The 20,913-nt window shown below is 61.7% G+C and overlaps 1 protein-coding gene across 1 annotated transcript in view; it reads right to left on the bottom strand.

Moving 5' to 3' along the window:
- Positions 1-910: 910 nt before the first annotated feature.
- SLC4A3 (solute carrier family 4 member 3) overlaps positions 911-20,913 on the bottom strand; it is a 61,858-nt gene continuing 41,855 nt past the window's right edge. The window contains exons 11-22 of the mRNA XM_029063219.1: positions 18,380-18,623; positions 17,195-17,243; positions 16,998-17,095; positions 12,105-12,253; positions 9,847-10,041; positions 8,660-8,935; positions 8,415-8,504; positions 7,983-8,272; positions 7,257-7,642; positions 3,675-3,844; positions 2,832-3,005; positions 911-988 (exon numbers count right to left, since the gene is read on the bottom strand). Of these exons, the coding sequence (XP_028919052.1) occupies positions 911-988; positions 2,832-3,005; positions 3,675-3,844; positions 7,257-7,642; positions 7,983-8,272; positions 8,415-8,504; positions 8,660-8,935; positions 9,847-10,041; positions 12,105-12,253; positions 16,998-17,095; positions 17,195-17,243; positions 18,380-18,623 (2,199 nt within the window). The remainder of the gene's footprint in view (positions 989-2,831; positions 3,006-3,674; positions 3,845-7,256; positions 7,643-7,982; positions 8,273-8,414; positions 8,505-8,659; positions 8,936-9,846; positions 10,042-12,104; positions 12,254-16,997; positions 17,096-17,194; positions 17,244-18,379; positions 18,624-20,913) is intronic.

Genomic DNA, 20,913 nt, shown 5'->3' with positions numbered 1-20,913 from the left:
TAAATATCACTGATTCACGGCCAGGAAACGTGCCTACCGGCGCTGCTGTATTGGACTCTCCCAAGGAACTAGCCCGGGGTTCTGAGGAAGTGCTCAACAAATACCGCTGCTTGATTTATGGAGGCGGGGGACGCGTCTACCAGCTCCGTTCCACTGGACTCTCCCAAGCGTTTAGTCCAGCGCTCCGCGCACGGTTAAGCGCTCCATCGATACCCCCGATTGAGGCCGAGAAGCAGGGGGTCCCAAGCCCTGCCCGGATGCCTGGGTCCCACGGGGGCGGCCGCAGGAGGGGTGCGGAGGGAAGCCCGGCCCAGCGCCCCGAAAGGGGGCCGGGATTTTGGGGTGCACGAGGTCAGGTGGGGCTGGTGCGGGGGAGACCCGCTGAGTTTAGCTCAGGGGGTGCGGGAAGGAAGGGTCGGGAAGGAGGCGGCGCGTCGGCTAGAGCCCGGGCCTGGAAGTCCGAGGGACCTGGGTTCTGATCCCGCCTCCGCCGTGTGACCCCGGCCAAGTCACTTCTCTGGGCCTCAGTTCCCTCGTCTGTCAAAGGGGGGTGAAGGGGGTGCGGCCCGGGTGGGACAGGGACTGGATCCCATCCGCTTAACGTGTCTCTCCCCCGGCGCTTAGAACCGTGCTTGGCGCACGGTCAGCGCTTCCCAAGTACCATAACGACGACGATGAATCAATCCGTAATGAGCGCAAAGCCACGGGTGCAAGGGCGAGGGAGCGGGGAAAGGCGGGGGTCCCGGCCGGGGGTCCGGGGGCTCGCGGCCCCGTCTGGTCCGTCCACTGGGGAGCCCCGGGGGTGGGGGGGGGGGCGGCTCCCGAGGGTCCCCGTCTCTGGGGGGGTCTCTGGGAGTCTCTGAGGTCTCTGCGCCGTGCAGGCCAAGGTCGCCGGGGTCGGGGGCCGAGGTCACACGGGCATGTGCAGTTCGTTGTACTCGTCCCGCCCGTCCTCGTCGAAGTTCGGCTCCGCCTCTTCCGAATCCAACTGGGCCGCGGCAGGAGGGAGGAGAAGGGGGCACGGGGTTAGGGGGGGGTCCCCGAATTTCCTCCAGGGGAAACTCCCCCCCCCGGTCTCACCGCCTTTCAGCGCAATGTCTGTCTCCCCCGATGGACTGTGAGCCCGCTGTGGGTGGGAATGTGTCTGCGGTTGAATTCTCATGAGGCTAATAATGTTGCTATCTGTTAAGCGCTTACTACGTGCAGAGCACCGGTCTAAGCGCTGGGGGAGATCCGGGGTCATCCGGTTGTCCCACGTCAATAATAATGTTGGTATCTGTTAAGCGCTTACTACGTGCAGAGCACCGTTCTAAGCGCTGGGGGAGATCCGGGGTCATCGGGTCGTCCCCCGTGAGGCTCACGGTTAATCCCCATTTTACAGATGAGGTAACCGAGGCCCAGAGAAGTGAAGAGACTCGCCCACAGTCCCACAGCTGACGAGTGGCAGAGCCGGGAGTCGAACCCAAGACCTCTGACTCCCAAGCCCGGGCTCTTTCCACTGAGCCACGCTGCTTCTCTAATACTAATGATGCCGCTTGTTTAGCGCTTACTCTGCGCCGAGCACTGTTCTAAGCGCTGGGGGAGACCCGGGGTCAGCAGGTCGTCCCTCGTGGGGCTCCCGGTCTTCATCCCCATTTTCCAGACGAGGCAACTGAGGCCCAGAGAAGCGAAGCGAAGTATAGTGCCTGGCACATAGTAAGCACTAACTCATTTGCATGGTGTAGTGGGTAGCGCCTGGGCCTGGGAGTCAGAATGTCCTGAGTTCTAATCCCGGCAGCACCACTCGTCTACTGAGTGACTTTGGGTAAGTCCCTTGACCTCTCTGGGCCTCAGTTCCCTCATCTATCAAATGGGGATGGAGACCGTGAGCCCCACGGGGGACAGGGGACCGCGTCCCACCTGAAGAGCTTTTATCGCCATCGTTCTCGTCCGTCCGTCTCCCCCGATCAGACCGTAAGCCCGTCAAACGGCAGGGACCGTCTCTATCTGTTGCCGACTTGTCCATTCCAAGCGCTTAGTCCAGTGCTCTGCACCTAGTAAGCGCTCAATAGATACGATGGAATGAATGAATGAGCTTAGATCCACCTCAGGGTTTAGTCCAGTGCCTGGCAGAGACTGGGCACTAAGGGGGTAGGGCGGTTGGATGGTGGGGGGGGGGGAAGAGGTGGAGATGATGGGGGGAAGGGGAGGAAGGGGAGGGTGGGGGGGATGGGAGGGATGGGGGAATGGGAGGAATGGGAGGAATGGAGGAATTGGGGGAATGGGAAGGATGGGAGAATTGGGGGGGGATGGGAGGGATGGGAGAATTGGGAGGGGATGGGGGAATAGGAGAATGGAGGGGATGGGGATTGGAGGGATGGGAGAATGGTGGGGTGGGGGAATAATAATGTTGGTATTTGTTAAGCGCTTACTATGTGCAGAGCACTGTTCTAAGCGCTGGGGTAAACACAGGGGAATCAGGTTGTCCCACGTGGGGCTCACAGTCTTAATCCCCATTTTACAGATGAGGGAACTAAGGGAATGGGAGGGATGGGGAATGGGGGAAGATGGGGGGGATGGGGGAAGATGGGGGGATGGGGGAATGGGGGGGATGGGGGGAATGGGGGGGATGGGGGGGATGGGGGGAATGGGGGGGATGGAGAAATGGGGGGATGGGGAAATAGGGGGATGGGGAAATGGGGGGTGGGGGGGATGGAGAGGATAGGGGGTGGGGAGGATTGGGGGGGTGGAGAGGACTGGGGGGGATGGAGAGGACTGGAGGGGATGGGGGAGGATTGGGGGGGGGATGAGGGGGGAACGGGGGGAGGCCAGCGTAGGCGGTGGACGCTCACGGCCTGCAGCTCGCGCTGTCGGAAGAGCCTGGGCAGGAGGCAGCGTCGGAGCGGCACGGTGAGGAGGAGGAGGAAGGGGAAGGCGAGGGAGGCGGCGGTGGACTTGACGGCCCACAGCAGCGCGATGCAGCTCAGCTGGATCCCCGTGAACAGGTGCATGCGCCACGTCTTCACCTGCAGGGGGCGCGCCCGAGCGCAACGGCGGAGCGTCAAGGACGGCGCATGCGCCTCCGCCACCCGCCCCGGCCCCGCCCCCTTCCCCCGCACGCGCCCCTCCCAGCGTGGCCCCGCCCCTTGGCCCTCACGCGCAGGGCTCGGCCCGGCCCCGCCCCCTTTCCCCCCACGGGCAGCTGCCACCCGGGCCCCGCCCCTTGGCCCCGCCCCCTTCCTGCCCTCACGTGCTTGGCCCCGCCCCCTTATCCCCGGGCCCGCCCCCTTCCCCTTGGCCCCGCCCCTTCCCCCGCCCGCAGCCCTCCTCATCTTGGCCCCGCCCCCGGCTCCGCCCCTTTCCCCCTCACGTGCAGATGCCGGCCCCGCCCCCTCTCCCCTCGGCCCCGCCCCTTTCCCGTCACGTGCAGCGGCCGGCCCCGCCCCTCCTCCCCGGCCCCGCCCCTGTCCCGTCACGTGCAGTTCCTTGGCCCCTCCCCTAGGCCCCGCCCCCCATACCTCGACCCCGCCCCTTCCCTCGACCGCGCCCCTCCCCCTTGTTCCCCGGGCCCGCCCCCTTTCCCGTCACGTGCAGATCCTCGGCCCCGCCCCCTCTCCCCTCGGCCCCGCCCCCCCTCCCCTCGGCCCCGCCCCCTCTCCCCTCGGCCCCGCGCGGCGCCCCCTGTCGGCGGCGACCTTGGTGACGTAGGGGCGGTCGGGATGGTGCTTGGCGGGCACGAGGAGGAGGAGGAGGCGCTGCGCCAGGCGGACGCCCGACAGCGACGTGACGCCCATGTAGAGGAAGATGCCGAAGAGCACGGCCAGCGGGATCCGCCGCAGCACCGCCCCCATCGCCATCGACAGCCCTGCCCCGCCGCCCGCGACGGCACGGCACGGCACGGGACGGGACGGGACGGGACAGGGGCGTTCATCGCACCCCCCCCCCGGCCCACCCCCCCCGTCATGATTGACAGGCGGAGGGGGGGCGCTCACCACACCCGGCCCACCCCCCTCGTGATCGACAGGCTGGGGAGGGGGAGACGCTGACCCCAGAGACCCCCCCCCCATGATTGACAGGCAGAGGGGGGCGCTGACCACACCCACCCCGGCCCACCCCCCTCATGATTGACAGGCTGGGGTGGGAGGGGGAGACACTGACACGCCAACCCCAGCCCACCCCCATCACCATCGACAGGACTGGGGGGTGGGGAGGGGACACTGTGTAGGCTGGGAGCCCATTATTGGGCAGGGATGGTCTCTATCTGTTGCCAAAGTGTACATTTCAAGCACTCAGTACAGTGCTCGGCACCTAATAAGCACTCAATAAATACTGTTGAATGAATGAATGAATGAATGGTCGAATGAATGGTTGAATGAATGAACGGTTGAATGAATGGATGGATGGATGAATGAATGAATGGTTGAATGAATGAATGGTTGAATGGATGGATGAATGGATGAATGAATGAATGAATGATTGAATGAATGAATGGTTGAATGGATGGATGAATGGATGAATGAATGAATGAATGATTGAATGAATGAATGACCACACCGGCCCCAGCCCACCCCCATCATCATCAACAGGACTGGGGACGAGGGGTGGTCACTGACCACAGAGATCCCCCCCCCCAGCCCACCCCCATCGTGATTGACAGGCTGGAAGGGGGGGAGCCACTGACACGCCAACCCCAGCCCACCCCCATCATGATTGACAGGCTGGGGGGTGGGGGAAACACCACCCACACCGACCCCCGCCCACCCCCATCACCATCTAACAGGCCCGGGGGGTGGAGAGGGGACAATGTTTAGACCGTGAGCCCGTCACTGGGCAGGGACGGTCTCTATCTGATGCCGAATTGTCCGTTCCAAGCGCTTAGTACAGTGCTCTGCACGTAGTACTTAGTACAGTGCTTGGCACACAGTAAGCGCTTAACATGCCAAAATTATTATTATTGCTAACCCCTTGGAATGGACAATTCGGCGACAGACAATCCCCGCCCAACGTCGGCCTCGAGGTCTAAATAATAATAATAATAATAATAATGTTGGTATTTGTTAAGCGCTTACTATGTGCCGAGCACTGTTCTAAGCGCTGGGGTAGACATAGGGGAATCAGGTTGTCCCACGTGGGGCTCACAATCTTAATCCCCATTTTACAGATGAGGGAACTGAGGCCCAGAGAAGTTAAGTGACTTGCCCACAGTCACACAGCCGACAAGTGGCAGAGCTGGGATTCGAACTCATGAGCCCAAATAAAACAAGTTGTCAGATATCAGTACCGTCGAGATAATTAAAGGGAATCAAAGATCTGTGCACCTCATTAATAGAGTGATAAATAATATATAAACATGCACAAGTGCTGTGGGGAGGGGAAGGGGGAAGAGCAGAGGGAGGGAGTAGGAGGAATGGAGAGGGGAGGAGGAGCAGAGGGAATGAGAGGGCACCGTGTGGGAAGGCCTCCCGGAGGAGGTGAGCTCTCAGGAGGGCTTGGAAGAGGGGAAGAGGGAGTTTGGCGGAGGTGAGGAGGGAGGGCGTTCCGGGACCGCGGGAGGACGTGGGCCGGGGGTCGACGGCGGGACCGGCGCGAACGGGGGACCTTTTTTATTAACGATGTGTATATATCTCTAATAGAGAAGCAGAGTGGCTTAGTGGAAAGCCTTTTTCCCTCTGCTCCCTCTCCCCCCCCTTCACCTCTCCGCAGCTCAACCCTCTTCTCCCCCCTTTCCCTCCGCTCCTCCCCCTCTCCCGTCCCACCCCCTCGGCACCGTACTCCGCCGCTCGACGGTCTATATCTTCCTCACCCTATTTATTTCGTTTAATGAGATGTTCGTCACCCCGATTCTATTTATTTGCCATTGTTTTTATGAGCCGTTCTTCCCCTCGACCCTCTTTATCGCCCTCGTTCTCGTCCGTCCGTCTCCCCCGATGAGACCGTGAGCCCGTCGGAGGGCGGGGACTGTCTCTCTCTGTTACTGATCTGTCCGTTCCAAGCGCTTAGTCCAGTGCTCTGCACATAGTCAGCGCTCATTAAATACTATTGAATGAATGAAAGAGCCTGGGCCTGGAAGACGGGGGTCATGGGTTCTAATCCTGACTCCACCACTTATCGGCTCTGTGACTGTGGGCAAGTCACTTCACTTCTCTGGGCCTCAGTTACCTCATCTGTAAAATGTTCAATAGTATTTATTCAATAGTATTTATTGAGCGCTTACTATGTGCAGAGCACTGTACTAAATGTGTGCCCCACACATCCAATCCGTCACCATCACCTGCCGGTCTCACCTTTACAATATCGCCAAGATCCGGCCTCTCCTCTCCACCCAAACGGCTATCTTACCGTTACGGGCTCTCACAATGTCCCGGCTGGATTATTGTGTCAGCTTCCTCTCGGATCTCCCTTCCTCCTCTCTCTCCCCGCTCCGGTCTACTCTTCATTGCGCCGCCCGGCTCATCTCCCTGCAGAAAGGCTCTGGGCCCGTCACTCCCCTCCTTAAAAACCCCCAGTGGTTGTCTATCGACCCCCGCACCGAACAAAAACTCCTCACTCTGGGCTTCGAGGCCGTCCATCCCCTCGCCCCCTCCTACCTCTCCTCCCTTCTCTCTTTCCACCGCCCACCCCGCCCGCTCCGCTCCTCCGCCGCCCGCCTCCTCGCCGTCCCTCGGTCTCGCCCGTCCCGCCGTCGACCCCCGGCCCGCGTCCTCCCGCGGTCCCGGAACGCCCTCTCTCCTCGCCTCCGCCAAACTCATTCTCTTCCCCTCTTCAAAGCCCTACTGAGAGCTCACCTCCTCCGAGAGGCCTTCCCACACTGAGCTTCCCCTTTTCCCTCTGCTGCCTCTCTGCCCCCCCTTTCACCTCTCCTCAGCTAAGCCCCTTTTTCCCCCCCTTTCCCTCCGCTCCTCCCCCTCTCCCTTCCCCTCCCCTCGTCACTCTGCTCATCCGCTCATTTGGATAGATTTTTATTACCCTGTTTATTTTTTTAATGAGGTGTCCATCCCCTCGATTCTATTTGTCGCTATTGTTTCTGTCCGTCCGTCTCCCCCGATTAGACCGTGAGCCCGTCGTTGGGCAGGGATGGTCTCTATCTGTGGCCGAATTGTCCATTCCGAGCGCTTAGTCCAGTGCTCTGCCCATAGTAAGCGCTCAATAAATACGAGTGAATGAATGATGATGATGATGATGATGATGATGGGACGTGTTAAGCGCTTACAATGTGCCAAGCCCTGTTGTAAGCGCTGAGGAGGGGACGGGTTTGGGGGTGGGGGGGTCTTCCTCACCGACGAGTCCGGCGATGAGGAGGCCGGTGACCCGCTGCTCGCGAACCTCCTGGATCTGGGGCTTGTCTCCCGGGGCGATGGCCGTGCGCATGACGGTCAGGGCGTTGACGTGGGTGACGGAGCGGACGGTGGCGGCCGTCAGCCAGGGCAGCCCGAACAGGCCGCACACCCCGCCCAGCGTCCCGATCAGCAGCAGGTCCAGGTGGAAGCCCGACCCCTTCTGCAGCCGCCGTCCCTTCTGGCTGACGATCAGCCTGAGCGAGCCACGGGGAGGGCGGGGGGCCGGGCTCAGGCCGGGGATGGGGGCCGGCGTGTCCGCGGAGTGCCCGGCCCGGCCCGGCCCGGAGGCCGGGGGCTCGGGGAGCGGGGAAGGCCCGGGCTGAGGCCTGGGAGCGGGGTGGGCTGCGGGAGTTGGGGCGATGGGGGCCGAGGCCCGGTGGGGGGTGAGGTGTGGGCCTGTGGGGGTGGGGGAGGCGGGGGGCGGCAGCCGGGGGGAGCGAGGGGGCTGGGGGCAGGGGTGGGGATGTGGGGGAGGCGGGGGGGCTGCAGCCGGGGGGGCTGGGGGTGGGTGAGTTGGGGTGAGGAGGCAGGAATCGGGCGGGGGGGGCTGCAGCCAGGGGGTGGGGGAGGCTGTGGGGGTGGGGGAGGAAGAGGGGGCGGGGGGCAGCACTGTCAGGGGAGGGGGCTGGGGGGGTGGGCTGGGGGGGTCTCCGGCGTGTCACTCACGCGGTGATCTGGGTCTCCATGAAGATGAGGATGAGGACGAGCAGGGCGGGCAGGGCGGCGGCCACCATCATCCAGGGCGGGAAGGGGTGGGCGCTGCCCAGCGGGGGCACCAGCCACGAACGCTTCTCCGGGGACGTCACCGACAGCCCCGACGGCACCGTCAGCTTCTGTCCGCCGGCCGACCCCCCGACCCACGGACGCACGGAGGGCCGAGAGGGCCGAGAGGGAAGGAGGACACCGGGAGCGAGGGGGGACGCCGTCAGGGGCCGGGGGCGCTCCGGGGGGGGGGGCTGGGGGGGGCTAGGGAGGAGGGGACGGAGACGACGCGGAGAGGATGAGGAAGGGGGACGGTTGGAGGGAATGGACGGGACGGGGGAGAAGGTGGGGGGGGAGGGTCGGGGGTCGGGGGTCAGAGGTCAGGGTGGGACCTACCTGAGTGTAGGTGTCGGGGATGGAATAGTCCACCAGGACCATGAGCAGGATGGAGATGGGGATGCCGAAGTCCCCGATGAGGCGCCGGGCCTTGGCGGGGGGCGGACGGGGGGAGAGGGATGAGGATGGGCGGGGCCGGTCGCCCCCCCCCCCCCGGCTCCCCCCTTCCCCTCCGCAGCCCCCTCCCCCCACCCCGGGGCCCCCGGGCCCACCCCGTGTCCGCCCCCCCGGGCCCGGGCCCAGACCTTGCCCCCCAGGAAACGGCTGTTGCGGAACTTGCGCAGGAAGAAGGCGATGAGGAAGGTCCCCAGCATGAGGATGAGGGACAGCAGGGCGGTGTTGGGCCGACTGCGGGGTCCGGCCGGGGGGCCGCGGGCCGGGGGGCGTCCCCCGGGCGGGGCGGTGCCGGCGGGGGGCTCCCCGCTGCCGTTCACGACCTCCGCGACGCCCTCCGGCCCCCACGGCGGCGGGGCGGCGGCCTCCGGCGGGTAGAAGGGCAGGAGCGGGTGCTCGGCGAAGACCTGTGCGGGTCACGGCCCCCCGGGCCCACCGCCCCCGCTCAGTCCGTCGGATCGCCCCGGGCCCCGGCCTCCACCCCGGCCCCCCGGCCGGCACCCCCAGCTTCCCCTCCAACCCCCCGGCCTCCACGGGGGCCTCCACGGGGGCCTCCCCGACCTCCATGCCGACCCGCCCCCCCCCCCAGCCTCTACTCCCGGCCTACGCCTCCCACGCCGGCCTCCCCCAGGCTCGATGCCGACCCCCGGCCTCCACTCCCGACCGACGGCCTCCACGCCGGCCTCAATGCCGACCCCCCCACCCTCCGCGCTGGCCTCCCCCGGCCTCAATGCCAACCCTCCAGCCTCCGCTCCCAGCCTAGGGCCTCCACGCCATCCTCTCTCAGCCTCCACACTGGCCGCTCCCCAGCCTCAATGCCAACCCCCCCGGCCTCCACTCCCACCTTATGGCCTCCAAGCCATCCCGCCCCCGACCTTATTACCGACCCCCCGGCCTCCACGCCACCCTCACCCTGGCCTGGATACCAACCCCCCCGGCCTCCACTCCCATCCTATGGCCTCCACGCCATCCTCCCCCCGGCCTCAATGCCAATCCCCCGGCCTCCACTCCCAGTTTACGGCCTCCTCACCGTCCTCCCCCAGCCTCCACTCCCAGTTCACGGCCTCCACGCCATCCTCCCCCAGCCTCCGCGCCCGGCCTCCCCCCGCCTCCATGCCAACCTCCAGCCCCCACTCCCGGCCTACGGGCTCCACGCTATCCTCCCCCTGGCCTTAACGCCGACCCCCGGCCTCCACGCCACCCGCGCCGCCCTCCCGCCAGCCTCCAGTCCCGGCCCACGGCCTCCACGGCGCCCTCCCCCGGCCTCGACGCCCGCCCCCCCCACCCCCCGGCCTCCGCGCCTCCCCCCGGCCCCGACCTTGTAGAGCTTGTGGAAGGTCTCGTAGATGAAGATGAGGGAGATGAGGAAGGCGAAGATCTCCTGGGTGAAGGGCGAGATGTAGCGCACCAGGAAGCTGCCCTCGGCGGCCACCAACGCCACCACCAGGACCGCCAGCCACAGCCCCACCCACACGCGGCCGGTCAGGTACTCCAGGCCCCGGGCCTCGCAGAACTGCACGGGAGCACAGGGGCCGGCGGGCCTCCTTACCTCCCGCGGCCTCGCCCCGCACGGACCCGCAGGGGGACCGGGGACGGAAACCGGGAGGGGGCCGGCGGGGGTCGCTGGGAGAAAGTGGGGGGCCGCGGGGGGGCTCACCCCCCTCCAGGCCGAGAGGGGACGGGAGAGGGGGTGGCCTTAACCGCCAGGCCTAGAGAAGCGACGCGGCTCAGGGGCAAGAAAGAGCCCGGGCTCGGGAGTCAGAGGTCGTGGGTTCAGATCCCGGCCCCGCCGCCCGTGACTTGGGACGAGTCCCTTCACTTCCCACGCCTCTCTCTGTCGCCATCGTTCTCGTCCGTCCGTCTCCCCCGATCAGACCGTGAGCCCGTCAAAGGGCGGGGACCGTCTCTGTCTGTTGCCGACTTGTCCGTTCCGAGCGCTCAGTGCAGTGCTCTGCACAGAGTAAGCGCTCAATGAATACTATTGAATGCATGAAGGAATGAATGGGCCTCAGTGACCTCATCTGGAAAACGGGCATGAAGACTGGGAGCCCCACGTGGGACCACCTGATGACCTTCTATCTTCCCCAGCGCTTAGAACAGGGCTTGCACGTTGGAAGTGCTTAGAGAAGCAGCGTGGCTCGGTGGAAAGAGCCCGGGCTTGGGAGTCAGGGTTCGAGGGTTCGAATCCCGGCTCTGCCGCTTGGCAGCTGGGTGACTGTGGGTAAGTCACTTCACTTCTCTGGGCCCCAGTGACCTCATCTGTAAAATGGGGATTAAGAGTGGGAGCCTCACATGGGACAACCCGATGACCCTGCATCTCCCCCAGCGCTTAGAACGGTGCTCTGCGCACAGTCGGCACTTAAGAAATATCATCGTTAGTATTATGATTATTATCTATGACTCAGTGACCGCATCTGTAAAATGGGGATGAAGACCGGGAGCCCCCCGGGGGATGACCTGATCACCTTCTATCCTGCCCAGTGCTCAGAAGAGTGCTTGGCACATAGTATGAGCTTACATGCCATCATTATTATTATCGTTATTATTATTATGAGGACCCACGACCTCCGACTCCCAAGCCCAGGCTCTACCCACTAGGCCGCATTGCCTGTCGACCTCTGGATCAGAGCTGAGAAGATCAGACCAGAGATTAGAGAAGCAGCGTGGCTCAGTGGCAAGGGGCCGGGCTTGGGAGTCCGAGGTCATGGGTTCGAATCCCACCTCTGCCCCTTGTCAGTTGGGTGACTGTGGGCGAGCCACTTCACTTCTCCGGGCCTCAGTTCCCTCATCTGGAAAATGGGGATGGAGACTGTGAGCCCCACGTGGGACGACCTGATGACCCTGGATCTGCCCCAGCGCTTAGAACAGTGCTCGGCACATAGTAGGCGCTTCACAAATACCAACACTGATTCTATTTATCTTGATTCTATTTATCGCCATTGTTCTCGTCTGTCCGTCTCCCCCGATAAGACCGTAAGCCCGTCACTGGGCAGGGACCGTCTCTATCTGTTACCGATCTGTCCATTCCAAGCACTTAGTACGGTGCTCTGCACATAATAAGCGTTCAATAAATACTATCGAATGAATATTAGTACGCGCTTACATGCCATCGTTATTGTTATGATTATTATAATAATAATGTTGGTACTTGTTAAGCGCTTACTCTGTGCAGAGCCCTGTTCTAAGCGCTGGGGGAGATACAGGGTCATCGGGTTGTCCCACGTGAGGCTCACAGTTAATCCCCATTTGACAGATGAGGTCACTGAGGCCCAGAGAAGTGAAGTGACTCGCCCACGGTGACACAGCCGACAAGTGGCAGAGGCGGGGGATCGAACCCATGACCTCTGACTCCGAAGCCCGGGCTCTTTCCACTGAGCCACGCTGCTTCCCCGATTATGAGGACCCAAGACCTCTGACTCCCGAATCCGGGCTCTACCCACTAAGCCGCGTTGCTTATCGACGTCTTTTTGAGGGATCGGAGCTGGGCGAGGAAGCAGGGGAGCGGCGGAAACGAAAAGGGGGGGGGGAACCCAGTGTGTTGGGGGGCGAGGGGGAAGGGGGGAAAGGGGGGCTCACCTTGAAGAAGGCCTCCTCGAAGACGAGCAGGGGGCCCGAGAAGCCGACCACCAGCAGCGGCTGAGCCCCGAGCAGCGCGAACACGATCCCCAGCACGGCCGTGGACACGATCAGCTCCGAGACGCCCATGAGCCCCTCCGTCTTCTCCCCTGGAGGGGGGCAGGCGCCTCCGTCAGCGGTGGCTCACTCGGTCAGTCGTACTGATGGGTCATTCATTCGATCGTATCGATTGAGCGCTTACTCCGTGCGGAGCACTGGACTAAGCGCTTGGAAAGTCAACAGATAGAGACCGTCCCTGCCCCGCGACGGGCTCACAGTCTAGAAGGGGGAGGCGGACGGCAAAACAAAACATTCACTCATTCAATCGTATTTAACGATAACAATAGCGTTGGTATTTGTGAAGCGCCGACTTATCTGTTGCCGACTTGTTCATTCCAAGCGTTTGGTACAGTGCTCTGCACATAGTAAGCGCTCAATAAATACTATTGAATGAATGAGTATGTGCAGAGCACTGTTCTAAGCACTGGGGGGAGATACAGGGCCATCAGGTTGTCCCATGTGAGGCTCACAGTCTTCATCCCCATTTGACGGATGAGGGAACTGAGGCCCAGAGAAGTGAAGTGACTTGCCCAAAGTCACACATTATAACGATGGCATTTGTTCAGCGCTTACTATGTGCCAAGCACTGTTCTAAGCGCTGGGGGAGATGCAGGATCATCAGGTTGACCCCCGTGAGGCTCACAGTCTTCATCCCCATTTGACAGATGAGGGAACTGAGGCCCAGAGAAGTGAAGTGACTTGCCCAAAGTCACACATTATAACGATGGCATTTGTTAAGCGCTTACTATGTGCCGAGCACTGTTCTAAGCGCTGGGGGGGGATACAAGGTCATCAGGTGGTCCCCCGGGGGGCTCCCAGTCTTCATCCCCATTTGCCAGATGAGGTCCCCGAGGCCCAGAGAAGCGAAGCGACCGGCCCAAAGTCACACAGCTGACGCGTGGCGGAGGCAGGATTAGAACCCAGGACCCTCTGACTCCCAAGCCCGGGCTCTTGCCACCGAGCCACGCTGCTTCTCTGTTCATTGAGCGCTTACCATGACGAGCGCTGACTGGGTGCGGAGCGCTCGACTCGGCGCTTGGAAAGTACAATTTGGCAATAAAGAGAGACAGATCCCTGCCCACCCTGGGCAATTGTTCTAGAGGTGGGGAATAACTGTGGTATTTATTAATAACAGTAATAATAATAATGATGTTGGTATTTGTTAAGCGCTTACTATGTGCTGAGCACTGTTCTATGCGCTGGGGTAGATACAGGGTAATAATAATAATAAAGAATTACGGTATTTGTTAAGTGCTTACTATGTGCTGAGCACTGTTCTAAGCCCTGGCGTAGATACAGGGGAATCAGATTGTCCCATGTGGGGCTCACATGTTTTTTTTTTTAAAGTAGGGAATAACTGTGGTATTTAATAAGAATAATAATGGTATTTGTTAAGTGCTTACTATGTGCTGAGCGCTGGGGTAGACACAGGGTAATCAGGTTGTCCCACGTGGGGCTTTTTTTTTTTTTTTTTAAATCCCCATTTTTACAGATGAGGTCACTGAGGCCCAGAGAAGTGAAGTGACTTGCCCCGGGTCACAGGCAGACAAGTGACGGAGTCGGGATTAGAACCCATGACCTCCAACTCCCAAGCCTGGGCTCTTGCCACTGAGCCACGCTGCTTCTCTATAGTAAGCGCTCAATAAATACTATTGAATGAATGAATGAATTCTCTACCAAGCCAGGCCGCTTCTAGCGAGCGCTTAGTGTGCGCCCAACACTGTACCGAGCATGAGCCCGTTGTTGGGTAGGGGTTGTCTCTATCTGTTGCCGCGTCGCACTTTCCAAGCGCCGAGCACGGCGCTCCGCACACAGTAAGCGCTCAATAAGTACGATGGAATGAATGAACGAGGGCTTGGGCGAGGACAATAAAGCAGAGGAGGCAGGCAGGTCCCCTCGCCCACAACGAGCAGGTAATAATAATAACGTTGGTATTTGTTAAGCGCTTCCTCTGTGCAGAACACTGTTCTAAGCGCCGGGGGAGATACAGGGTCATCAGGTCGGCCCACGGGAGACTCACAATTAATCCCCATTTTCCGGATGAGGGAACTGAGGCCCAGAGAAGTGAAGCGACTCGCCCACGGTCACACAGCTGACAAGTGGCAGGGCCGGCATTCGAACCCATGACCTCTGACTCTCAAGCCCGGGCTCTCGCCAGTGAGCCGCGCTGCTTCTCACTCTAAGGTCACACATCTTTCTCCCTTCCCCCCTGCTGTGAGGGACACTGAGGCACGGGGGGAGGGGTCCTCCCTCCTGCCCACCCCACACCCTCAGTCTCTCCCATCCCCCCGCTGCTCGAACCCGGCAGCCCCGCGCCCCGCCCCGCATAATGCTCCTCCTGTTCATTCTCCATCTCCTCGGTGGGCTTAGTCCAGTGCTCTGCACATAGTAAGCGCTCAATAAATACTATCGAATGAATGGGCTCCTCCTCCGCCTCCCACCCCCTCACTGTGGGGGTCCCTCAGGGGTCACTTCCGGGTCCCCTTCTAGTCTCCATCTACACGCACTCCCCTGGAGAACTCATTCGCCCCCACGGCTTCAATAATAATAATGACGTTGGTATCCGTTAAGCGCTTACTATGTGCCGAGCGCCCTTCTAAGCGCTGGGGGAGATACGGGGTCAGCGGGTCGTCCCCCGTGAGGCTCACGGTCTTCATCCCCGTTTTACAGATGAGGGAACTGAGGCCCAGAGAAGTGAAGTGACTGGCCCACGGTCACCCAGCTGACAAGTGGCGGGGGCGGCATTCGAACTCGTGACCTCTGACTCCCAAGCCCGGGCTCTTGCCACTGAGGCACGCTTCAACCCCCGCCTCTCTGCGGACGATTCCCCAGTCTCCATCCCCAGCCCTGTTCTCCCTCCCTCTCTCCAGGCTGGCATCTCCTCCTGCCCCCGGGGCCGTCTCTCGTTGGCTGTCCTCCCCTCCCCTCACCTCAGAGAAGCAGCGCGGCTCGGTGGCAAGAGCCCGGGCTTGGGAGTCAGAGGTCACGGGTTCGAATCCCGGCTCCGCCACTCGTCAGCTGGGTGACCGTGGGCCAGTCACTTCACCTGTCTGGGCCTCAGTTCCCTCATCTGTCAAATGGGGGATGGAGACTGTGAGCCCCACGTGGGACAATCCGATGACCCCGGATCTCCCCCAGCGCTTACAACGGTGCTCTGCACAGAGTAAGCGCTTAACAAATATCAACATTATTATTATTATTATTAGTAGTAGTAGTAGTAACCTGTCCTAAACAGAGCGCCTCACCTTTCCTACCCAAACCCCGTCCTCCCCGTGACTTCCCCATCATCACCGTAGACGGCACCACCGTCCTCCCCGTCTCTCGAGCCCGCAACCTCGGTGTCGTCCTTGACTCCGCTCTCTCATTCACCCCACACGTCCAATCCATCGCCGACAGCCGCCGGTCTCACCTTCGCGACATCGCCAAGTTCCGCTCTCTCCTCTCCATCCAAACGTCTACCTCGCCGGTACCATCGCTCCTCCTCTCCCGCCCGGTTGACGGCACGGGCCTCCTCTCTGACCTCCCGACCTCCTGCCTCTCCCCACTCCGGTCCACACTTCACTCTGCTGCCCGGATCATCTTTCTACAAAAGCTTTCAGGACATTTCACCCCCCTCTTCCAAAACCTCCAGGGGTTGCCTCTCGACCCTCCCTTCAAACAAAAACTCCTGCCTATTTGGCTTCCAAAGCCCCCCACGGCCCGGCCCCGTCCTCCCTCCCCTCCCTCCCGTCCTCCTCCGGCCCGGGCCGCGCGCCAGGCTCCTCCGCGGCCGCTCGCCTCCTCCCCGGGCCTCCGGCTCGCCCGGCCCGTCGTCGACCCCCGGCCCGCGTCCTCCCGCTGTCCCGGACGCCCTCCCTCCACTGATCCCACGGACGATTCCTCTCCCCCGACCTTCAAAGCCTTCTTGAAGTCCCGCCTCCTCCGAGAGGCCTTCCCCGACCGCGCCCTCCTCTCCTCTTCTCCCGCTCCCTTCCGCGTCGCCCCGACTCGCTCCCTTTCTTCATCCCCCCGTCCCAGCCCCCTCACCCCTTATGTCCACCTCCCTCATTTTATTTATTTGTAATAATGATGTTGGTATTTAAGCGCTTACTACGGGCAGAGCACTGTTCTAAGCGCTGGGGGAGACACAGGGTCATCAGGTCGTCCCACGTGAGGCTCCCAGTTAATCCCCATTTCCCAGATGAGGTCACTGAGGCCCAGAGAGGCGAAGTGACTTGCCCACAGTCACGCAGCTGACGAGTGGCAGAGCCGGGAGTCGTGACTTCTGACTCCGAAGCCCAGGCTCTTTCCACTGAGCCACGCTGTCTCCCCGCCTCCAGACGGTGAGCTCGTTGTGGGCGGGGAATCTAGAGGAGCAGCGCGGCTCAGTGGCAAGAGCCCGGGCTTTGGAGTCAGAGGTCGTGGGTTCAAATCCCGGCTCGGCCACTTGTCAGCTGCGTGACTTTGGGCAAATCGCTTCACTTCTCGGTGCCTCAGTGACCTCATCTGTAAAATGGGGATGAAGACCGTGAGCCCCACGTGGGACGACCCGATTCCCCTGTGTCTACCCCGGCGCTTAGAACGGTGCTCGGCACATAGTAAGCGCTTAACGAATACCGACATTATTATTATTACCGTTGCACAGTCCTCTCCCAAGTGCTCAGTACAGCGCTCTGCACACGGTAAGCGCTCCAAAAATACGACCGAGTGGATGAATGAATGCCCCCATCTGCCCCTCCACCAGGATGCCCCCCGTCCCCAGACGCTTCGCCCCCCCCCCCCCTTGGTGCCCCCCGGGGTCGCCCCCGCCCTTACCCAGCAGCCCCCCGAAGGTGATGGCGGGGGAGAGGGCGGCGAAATAGATGAAGATGACGGCCGCCAGGCACTGGGGGTCGAGGGCGTCACGCAGGTCGCTGGGGTAGCGAGGGTAACGGCGTCGGATGTCCCGGATCAGCCCCCCGAACGCCGAGCCCGTCCGACGCAGGGGGTCGTCCTCCTCTTCCTCCTCCTGCTCCTGCTCCTCCTCCTCCGGGGGTCTCTCGCCGCCCACCGCCCACAGCTCTGCGGGGAACGGAAGCACGCGTCTAGATGGGTACGGATCTTTCGTTCTCTTGATTTCTCTTGTCGCCCGCTCCCTCGTTTGGATGCCTGTCCCCACTGTGAGCCCGGTGTGGGAAGGGATCGTCTCTTTTTATTGCCAAATCGGACTTTCCAAGCGCTGAGTCCAGTGCTCTGCACAGAGTGAGCGCTCAACAAAAACGACGGAGTGAATGAACGGCAGAGGGACGAGGATGGAGACGGGACAGGATGGGGGGGGGGGGGGGCGGGCGGGGACAGGAGCGGGGACGGAACCGGGACGGAACGGGGAGGGGGTCGAGGACGGGACCAGGAAGGGATGGGGAGAAGACAGAGACTGAACTAGGACCAAACCTGCACCTAGATGGGCCCGGGACGGGGAGGGGTCAGGGACAGATCCGGGACGGGCCCGGGATGATAGTAAGAATAATTATTTGTCGGGCCAAGCGCTATTCTGAGCGCTGGGTAGATACCAGGTCATCAGGTTGTCCCATGGGGGGGCTCGTAGTCTTAATCCCCGTTTTCCAGATGAGGCCACTGAGGCCCGGAGAAGCGAAGCGGCTCGGCCACGGCAGAGAAGTGGCAGAGCCGGGATTCGAACCCGCGTCCCCCGACTCCCAAGCCCGGGCTTCTTACAGCCAGGCCCGCTGCTTCTCGCTGCCGGGACGGGACAGGGAGGAGGCGGGAAGAGGACCGGGACGGGCCCGGGAGGGGCCGGGGAAGGGGTCGGCGACAGAACCGGGACGGAATCAGGGACGGGACCGGGACGGGGCGAGGTCAAGGCCAGGCCCGGATAATAATGACAATTATGGTATCTGTTAAGCGCTTACTACGTGCCGAGCACTGTCCCGAGCGCTGGGGGAGATACGGGGTCATCAGATTGTCCCATCTGGGGCTCACATTTTTTTTAATCCCCATTTTTCCAGATGAGGTCACTGAGGCCCAGAGAAGCCGAGCGACCTCCCCAAGGTCACGCAGCGGACGGGTGGCGGAGCCGGGATCAGAACCCCGACTCCCGAGCCCGGCCCCTTCCCCCCGAACCACGCCGCTTCTCGATTTGGGCCGGGCCGGGGGGGGGGGGGGGCGGGGGGGGGGGCGGAGTGGGCATCGGGGGCTCTGACCTCCGTGGGCCGGGCCTCCCCCGGGGGCGGGGGCCTCGGTGCGCCGCGGGGGCTTGGCGCGGCGGTCCCGGTCCCGATCCCGGCGGTTCCTGAGCAGCTCCCGCTGGAAGGCGGCCAGGGAGCGGAGCAGGTGTCGGCCTTCCAGCTCGGAGGGCGGGAGCACCACGCTGCAGTCCAGGAACTCGTTGATGGCCCCCAGCAGGTCCTGCCGGTCGTCCGCCTGGTAGGCCGCCTCGTGGAACAGCTGGGCCGCCGGGGGGAAGGGGGCAGAACGTGGGTGGGGGGCGGCCGGGGCCTACTCTCATCGCTCCGGTGTCTCCCCGTCGCACCGTCCTCACTGTTGTAGCCAACTCTCCCGGTAAGAACAGCCATGGCATTTGTTAAGCCCTTACTCTGGGCCCAGCACTGTTCTAAGCGCTGCGGTGGACACGAGCTGTCCCCCGCGGGGCTCCCAGTCTTCATCCCCATTTTCCAGATGAGGGAACCGAGGCCCCGAGAAGCGACGTGGCTCGTCACGGAGCGGACAGGCGGAGGAGCCGGGGTCAATAATAACTATAATGTTGGTATTTGTTAAGCGCTTACTACGTGCAGAGCGCTGTTCTAAGCGCTGGGGGAGACACAGGGGAATCGGGTGGTCCCGCGTGGGGCTCCCGGTCTTCATCCCCGTTTTCCAGATGAGGTCACTGAGGCCCAGAGAAGTGGAGCGACTCGCCCACGGTCTCACAGCCGACAAGGGGCAGAGCTGGGATTCGAACCCATGACCTCCGACTCCGAAGCCCGTGCTCCCTCCACTGAGCCACGCTGCTTCTCATCCATAATAACGGTATCTGTAAAGCGCTTACTACGTGCTGAGCGCTGCCCTAAGCGCTGGGGTAGATACAGGGCAACAGGGCAATCGGATTGTCCCACATGGTGCTCACACTTTTTAATCCCCATTTTTACAGATAAGGTAACTGGGGCCCAGTGCAGTGACTTGCCCAAGGTCACCCAGCAGACGAGATTCATTTATAGTAATGTCCGTCTCTCCCTCTAGACTGTAAGCTCGTTGCGGGCGGAGAGCGAATCCGCTAATCCAATCGTACCGGACTCTCCCGAGCGCTTAGTTCAGTGTTCTGCGCACGGTAAGGGCTCGATAAATACGAATGAATGAATGAATGAGTGAACGAATGCATCAAAGGAGAGACCCGCGGGGTCTCCCCACCTCCCCCCCCCCGCCCCTAGACTGTGAATTCGCTACGGGCAGGGAACGCGTCGGCTACCTCCGTTGGCTAGGACTCTCCCCCGAGCGCTTAGCACGGCGCTCTGCACGCAGTGGGCGCTCGGGAAGTCCCGTCGTTTACGATGACGAAGAACGTAACTAAATTATAGATCGCGACTTATTTAAAGGAATGCCCGTCTCCCCCTTTACACCGTAGAGTCATTATAAGCGGAGAACGCGTCGGCTAATCCTGTCGGAGTGGACTCTCCCGAGTGCTTAGCTCAGTGCTCTGCACACAGTAAGATGATGTACATGTCTTTAAATCGTATATTATGACAGACATTTATAGTAACGCCTGTCTCTCCCTTTAGAGTTGTGGACGGGGAACGTGGCTGTTCATTCTCCTGCACTGGACTCTCCCAAGCGCTTAACTCAGTGCTCTGCACATAGTTAGGGCTCCACCAGTACCACTGACGCCGCCGATGATGCACCTAGCTTTATTCATTCATTCAATAGAATTTATTGAGCGCTTACTATGTGCAGAGCGCTGGACTGAGCGCTTGGAATGGACAGACCGGCAACAGGTAGGGACGGTCCCTAGCTTTCAATCAGATATCACGCAGGACTCATCTATCACGTCTGTCTCCCCATCTGGACCGGAAGCTGGTCACGGGCTGGGAACGTGTCCGCTCGTTCTTTCATTCATTCATTCAATAGTATTTATCGAGCGCTTCCTATGTGCAGAGCACCGGACTAAGCGCTTGGAACGGACAAGTCGGCGACAGATAGAGACGGTCCCCGCCGTCTGACGGGCTCACGGTCTAATCGGGGATCGTTCCGTCGGAGCCGATTCTCCCAAGCCGATTAATACAGTGCTCTGCGTGCAGTAAGCGCTCAGTAAATAACCAGTGATGGACTGATTGATCGACGGGACCCGGCTCTGCCGCTTGTGTGCTGTGTGACCTTGGGCAAGTCACTTCACTTCTCTGGGCCTCAGTGACCTCATCTGTAAAATGGGGATGGAGACCGGGAGCCCCACGGGGGACAACCTGATTCCCCCGTGTCTCCCCCAGCGCTTAGAACGGTGCTCGGCACGTAGTGAGCGCTTCACAGATACCAACATTATTATTATTATTAGATGGAGCGGGCGCGTGGAGAGACGGGGCCGGGGGGAGGCGGGGAGGCGGGCTCGAGTGCCCTGATGGGGTGACCCAGTGCGGGGCGGGGTGTCTGTGTGTGTCTGTGTGCGTGCGTGAGCACGTGTGTGTTGGCCGGGAGGGGGGCGGGCGAGGTCAGCTTAGTACAGTGCTCTGCACTTGGTAAGCGCTCAATAAAT

Source organism: Ornithorhynchus anatinus, chromosome 1, assembly GCF_004115215.2.
Source record: "Ornithorhynchus anatinus isolate Pmale09 chromosome 1, mOrnAna1.pri.v4, whole genome shotgun sequence".
NCBI classification, from domain to species: Eukaryota; Metazoa; Chordata; class Mammalia; order Monotremata; family Ornithorhynchidae; genus Ornithorhynchus; species Ornithorhynchus anatinus.
The sequence above is the reverse complement of the archived record's forward strand: the minus strand, read 5'-3'. Positions and strand labels throughout refer to the sequence as shown.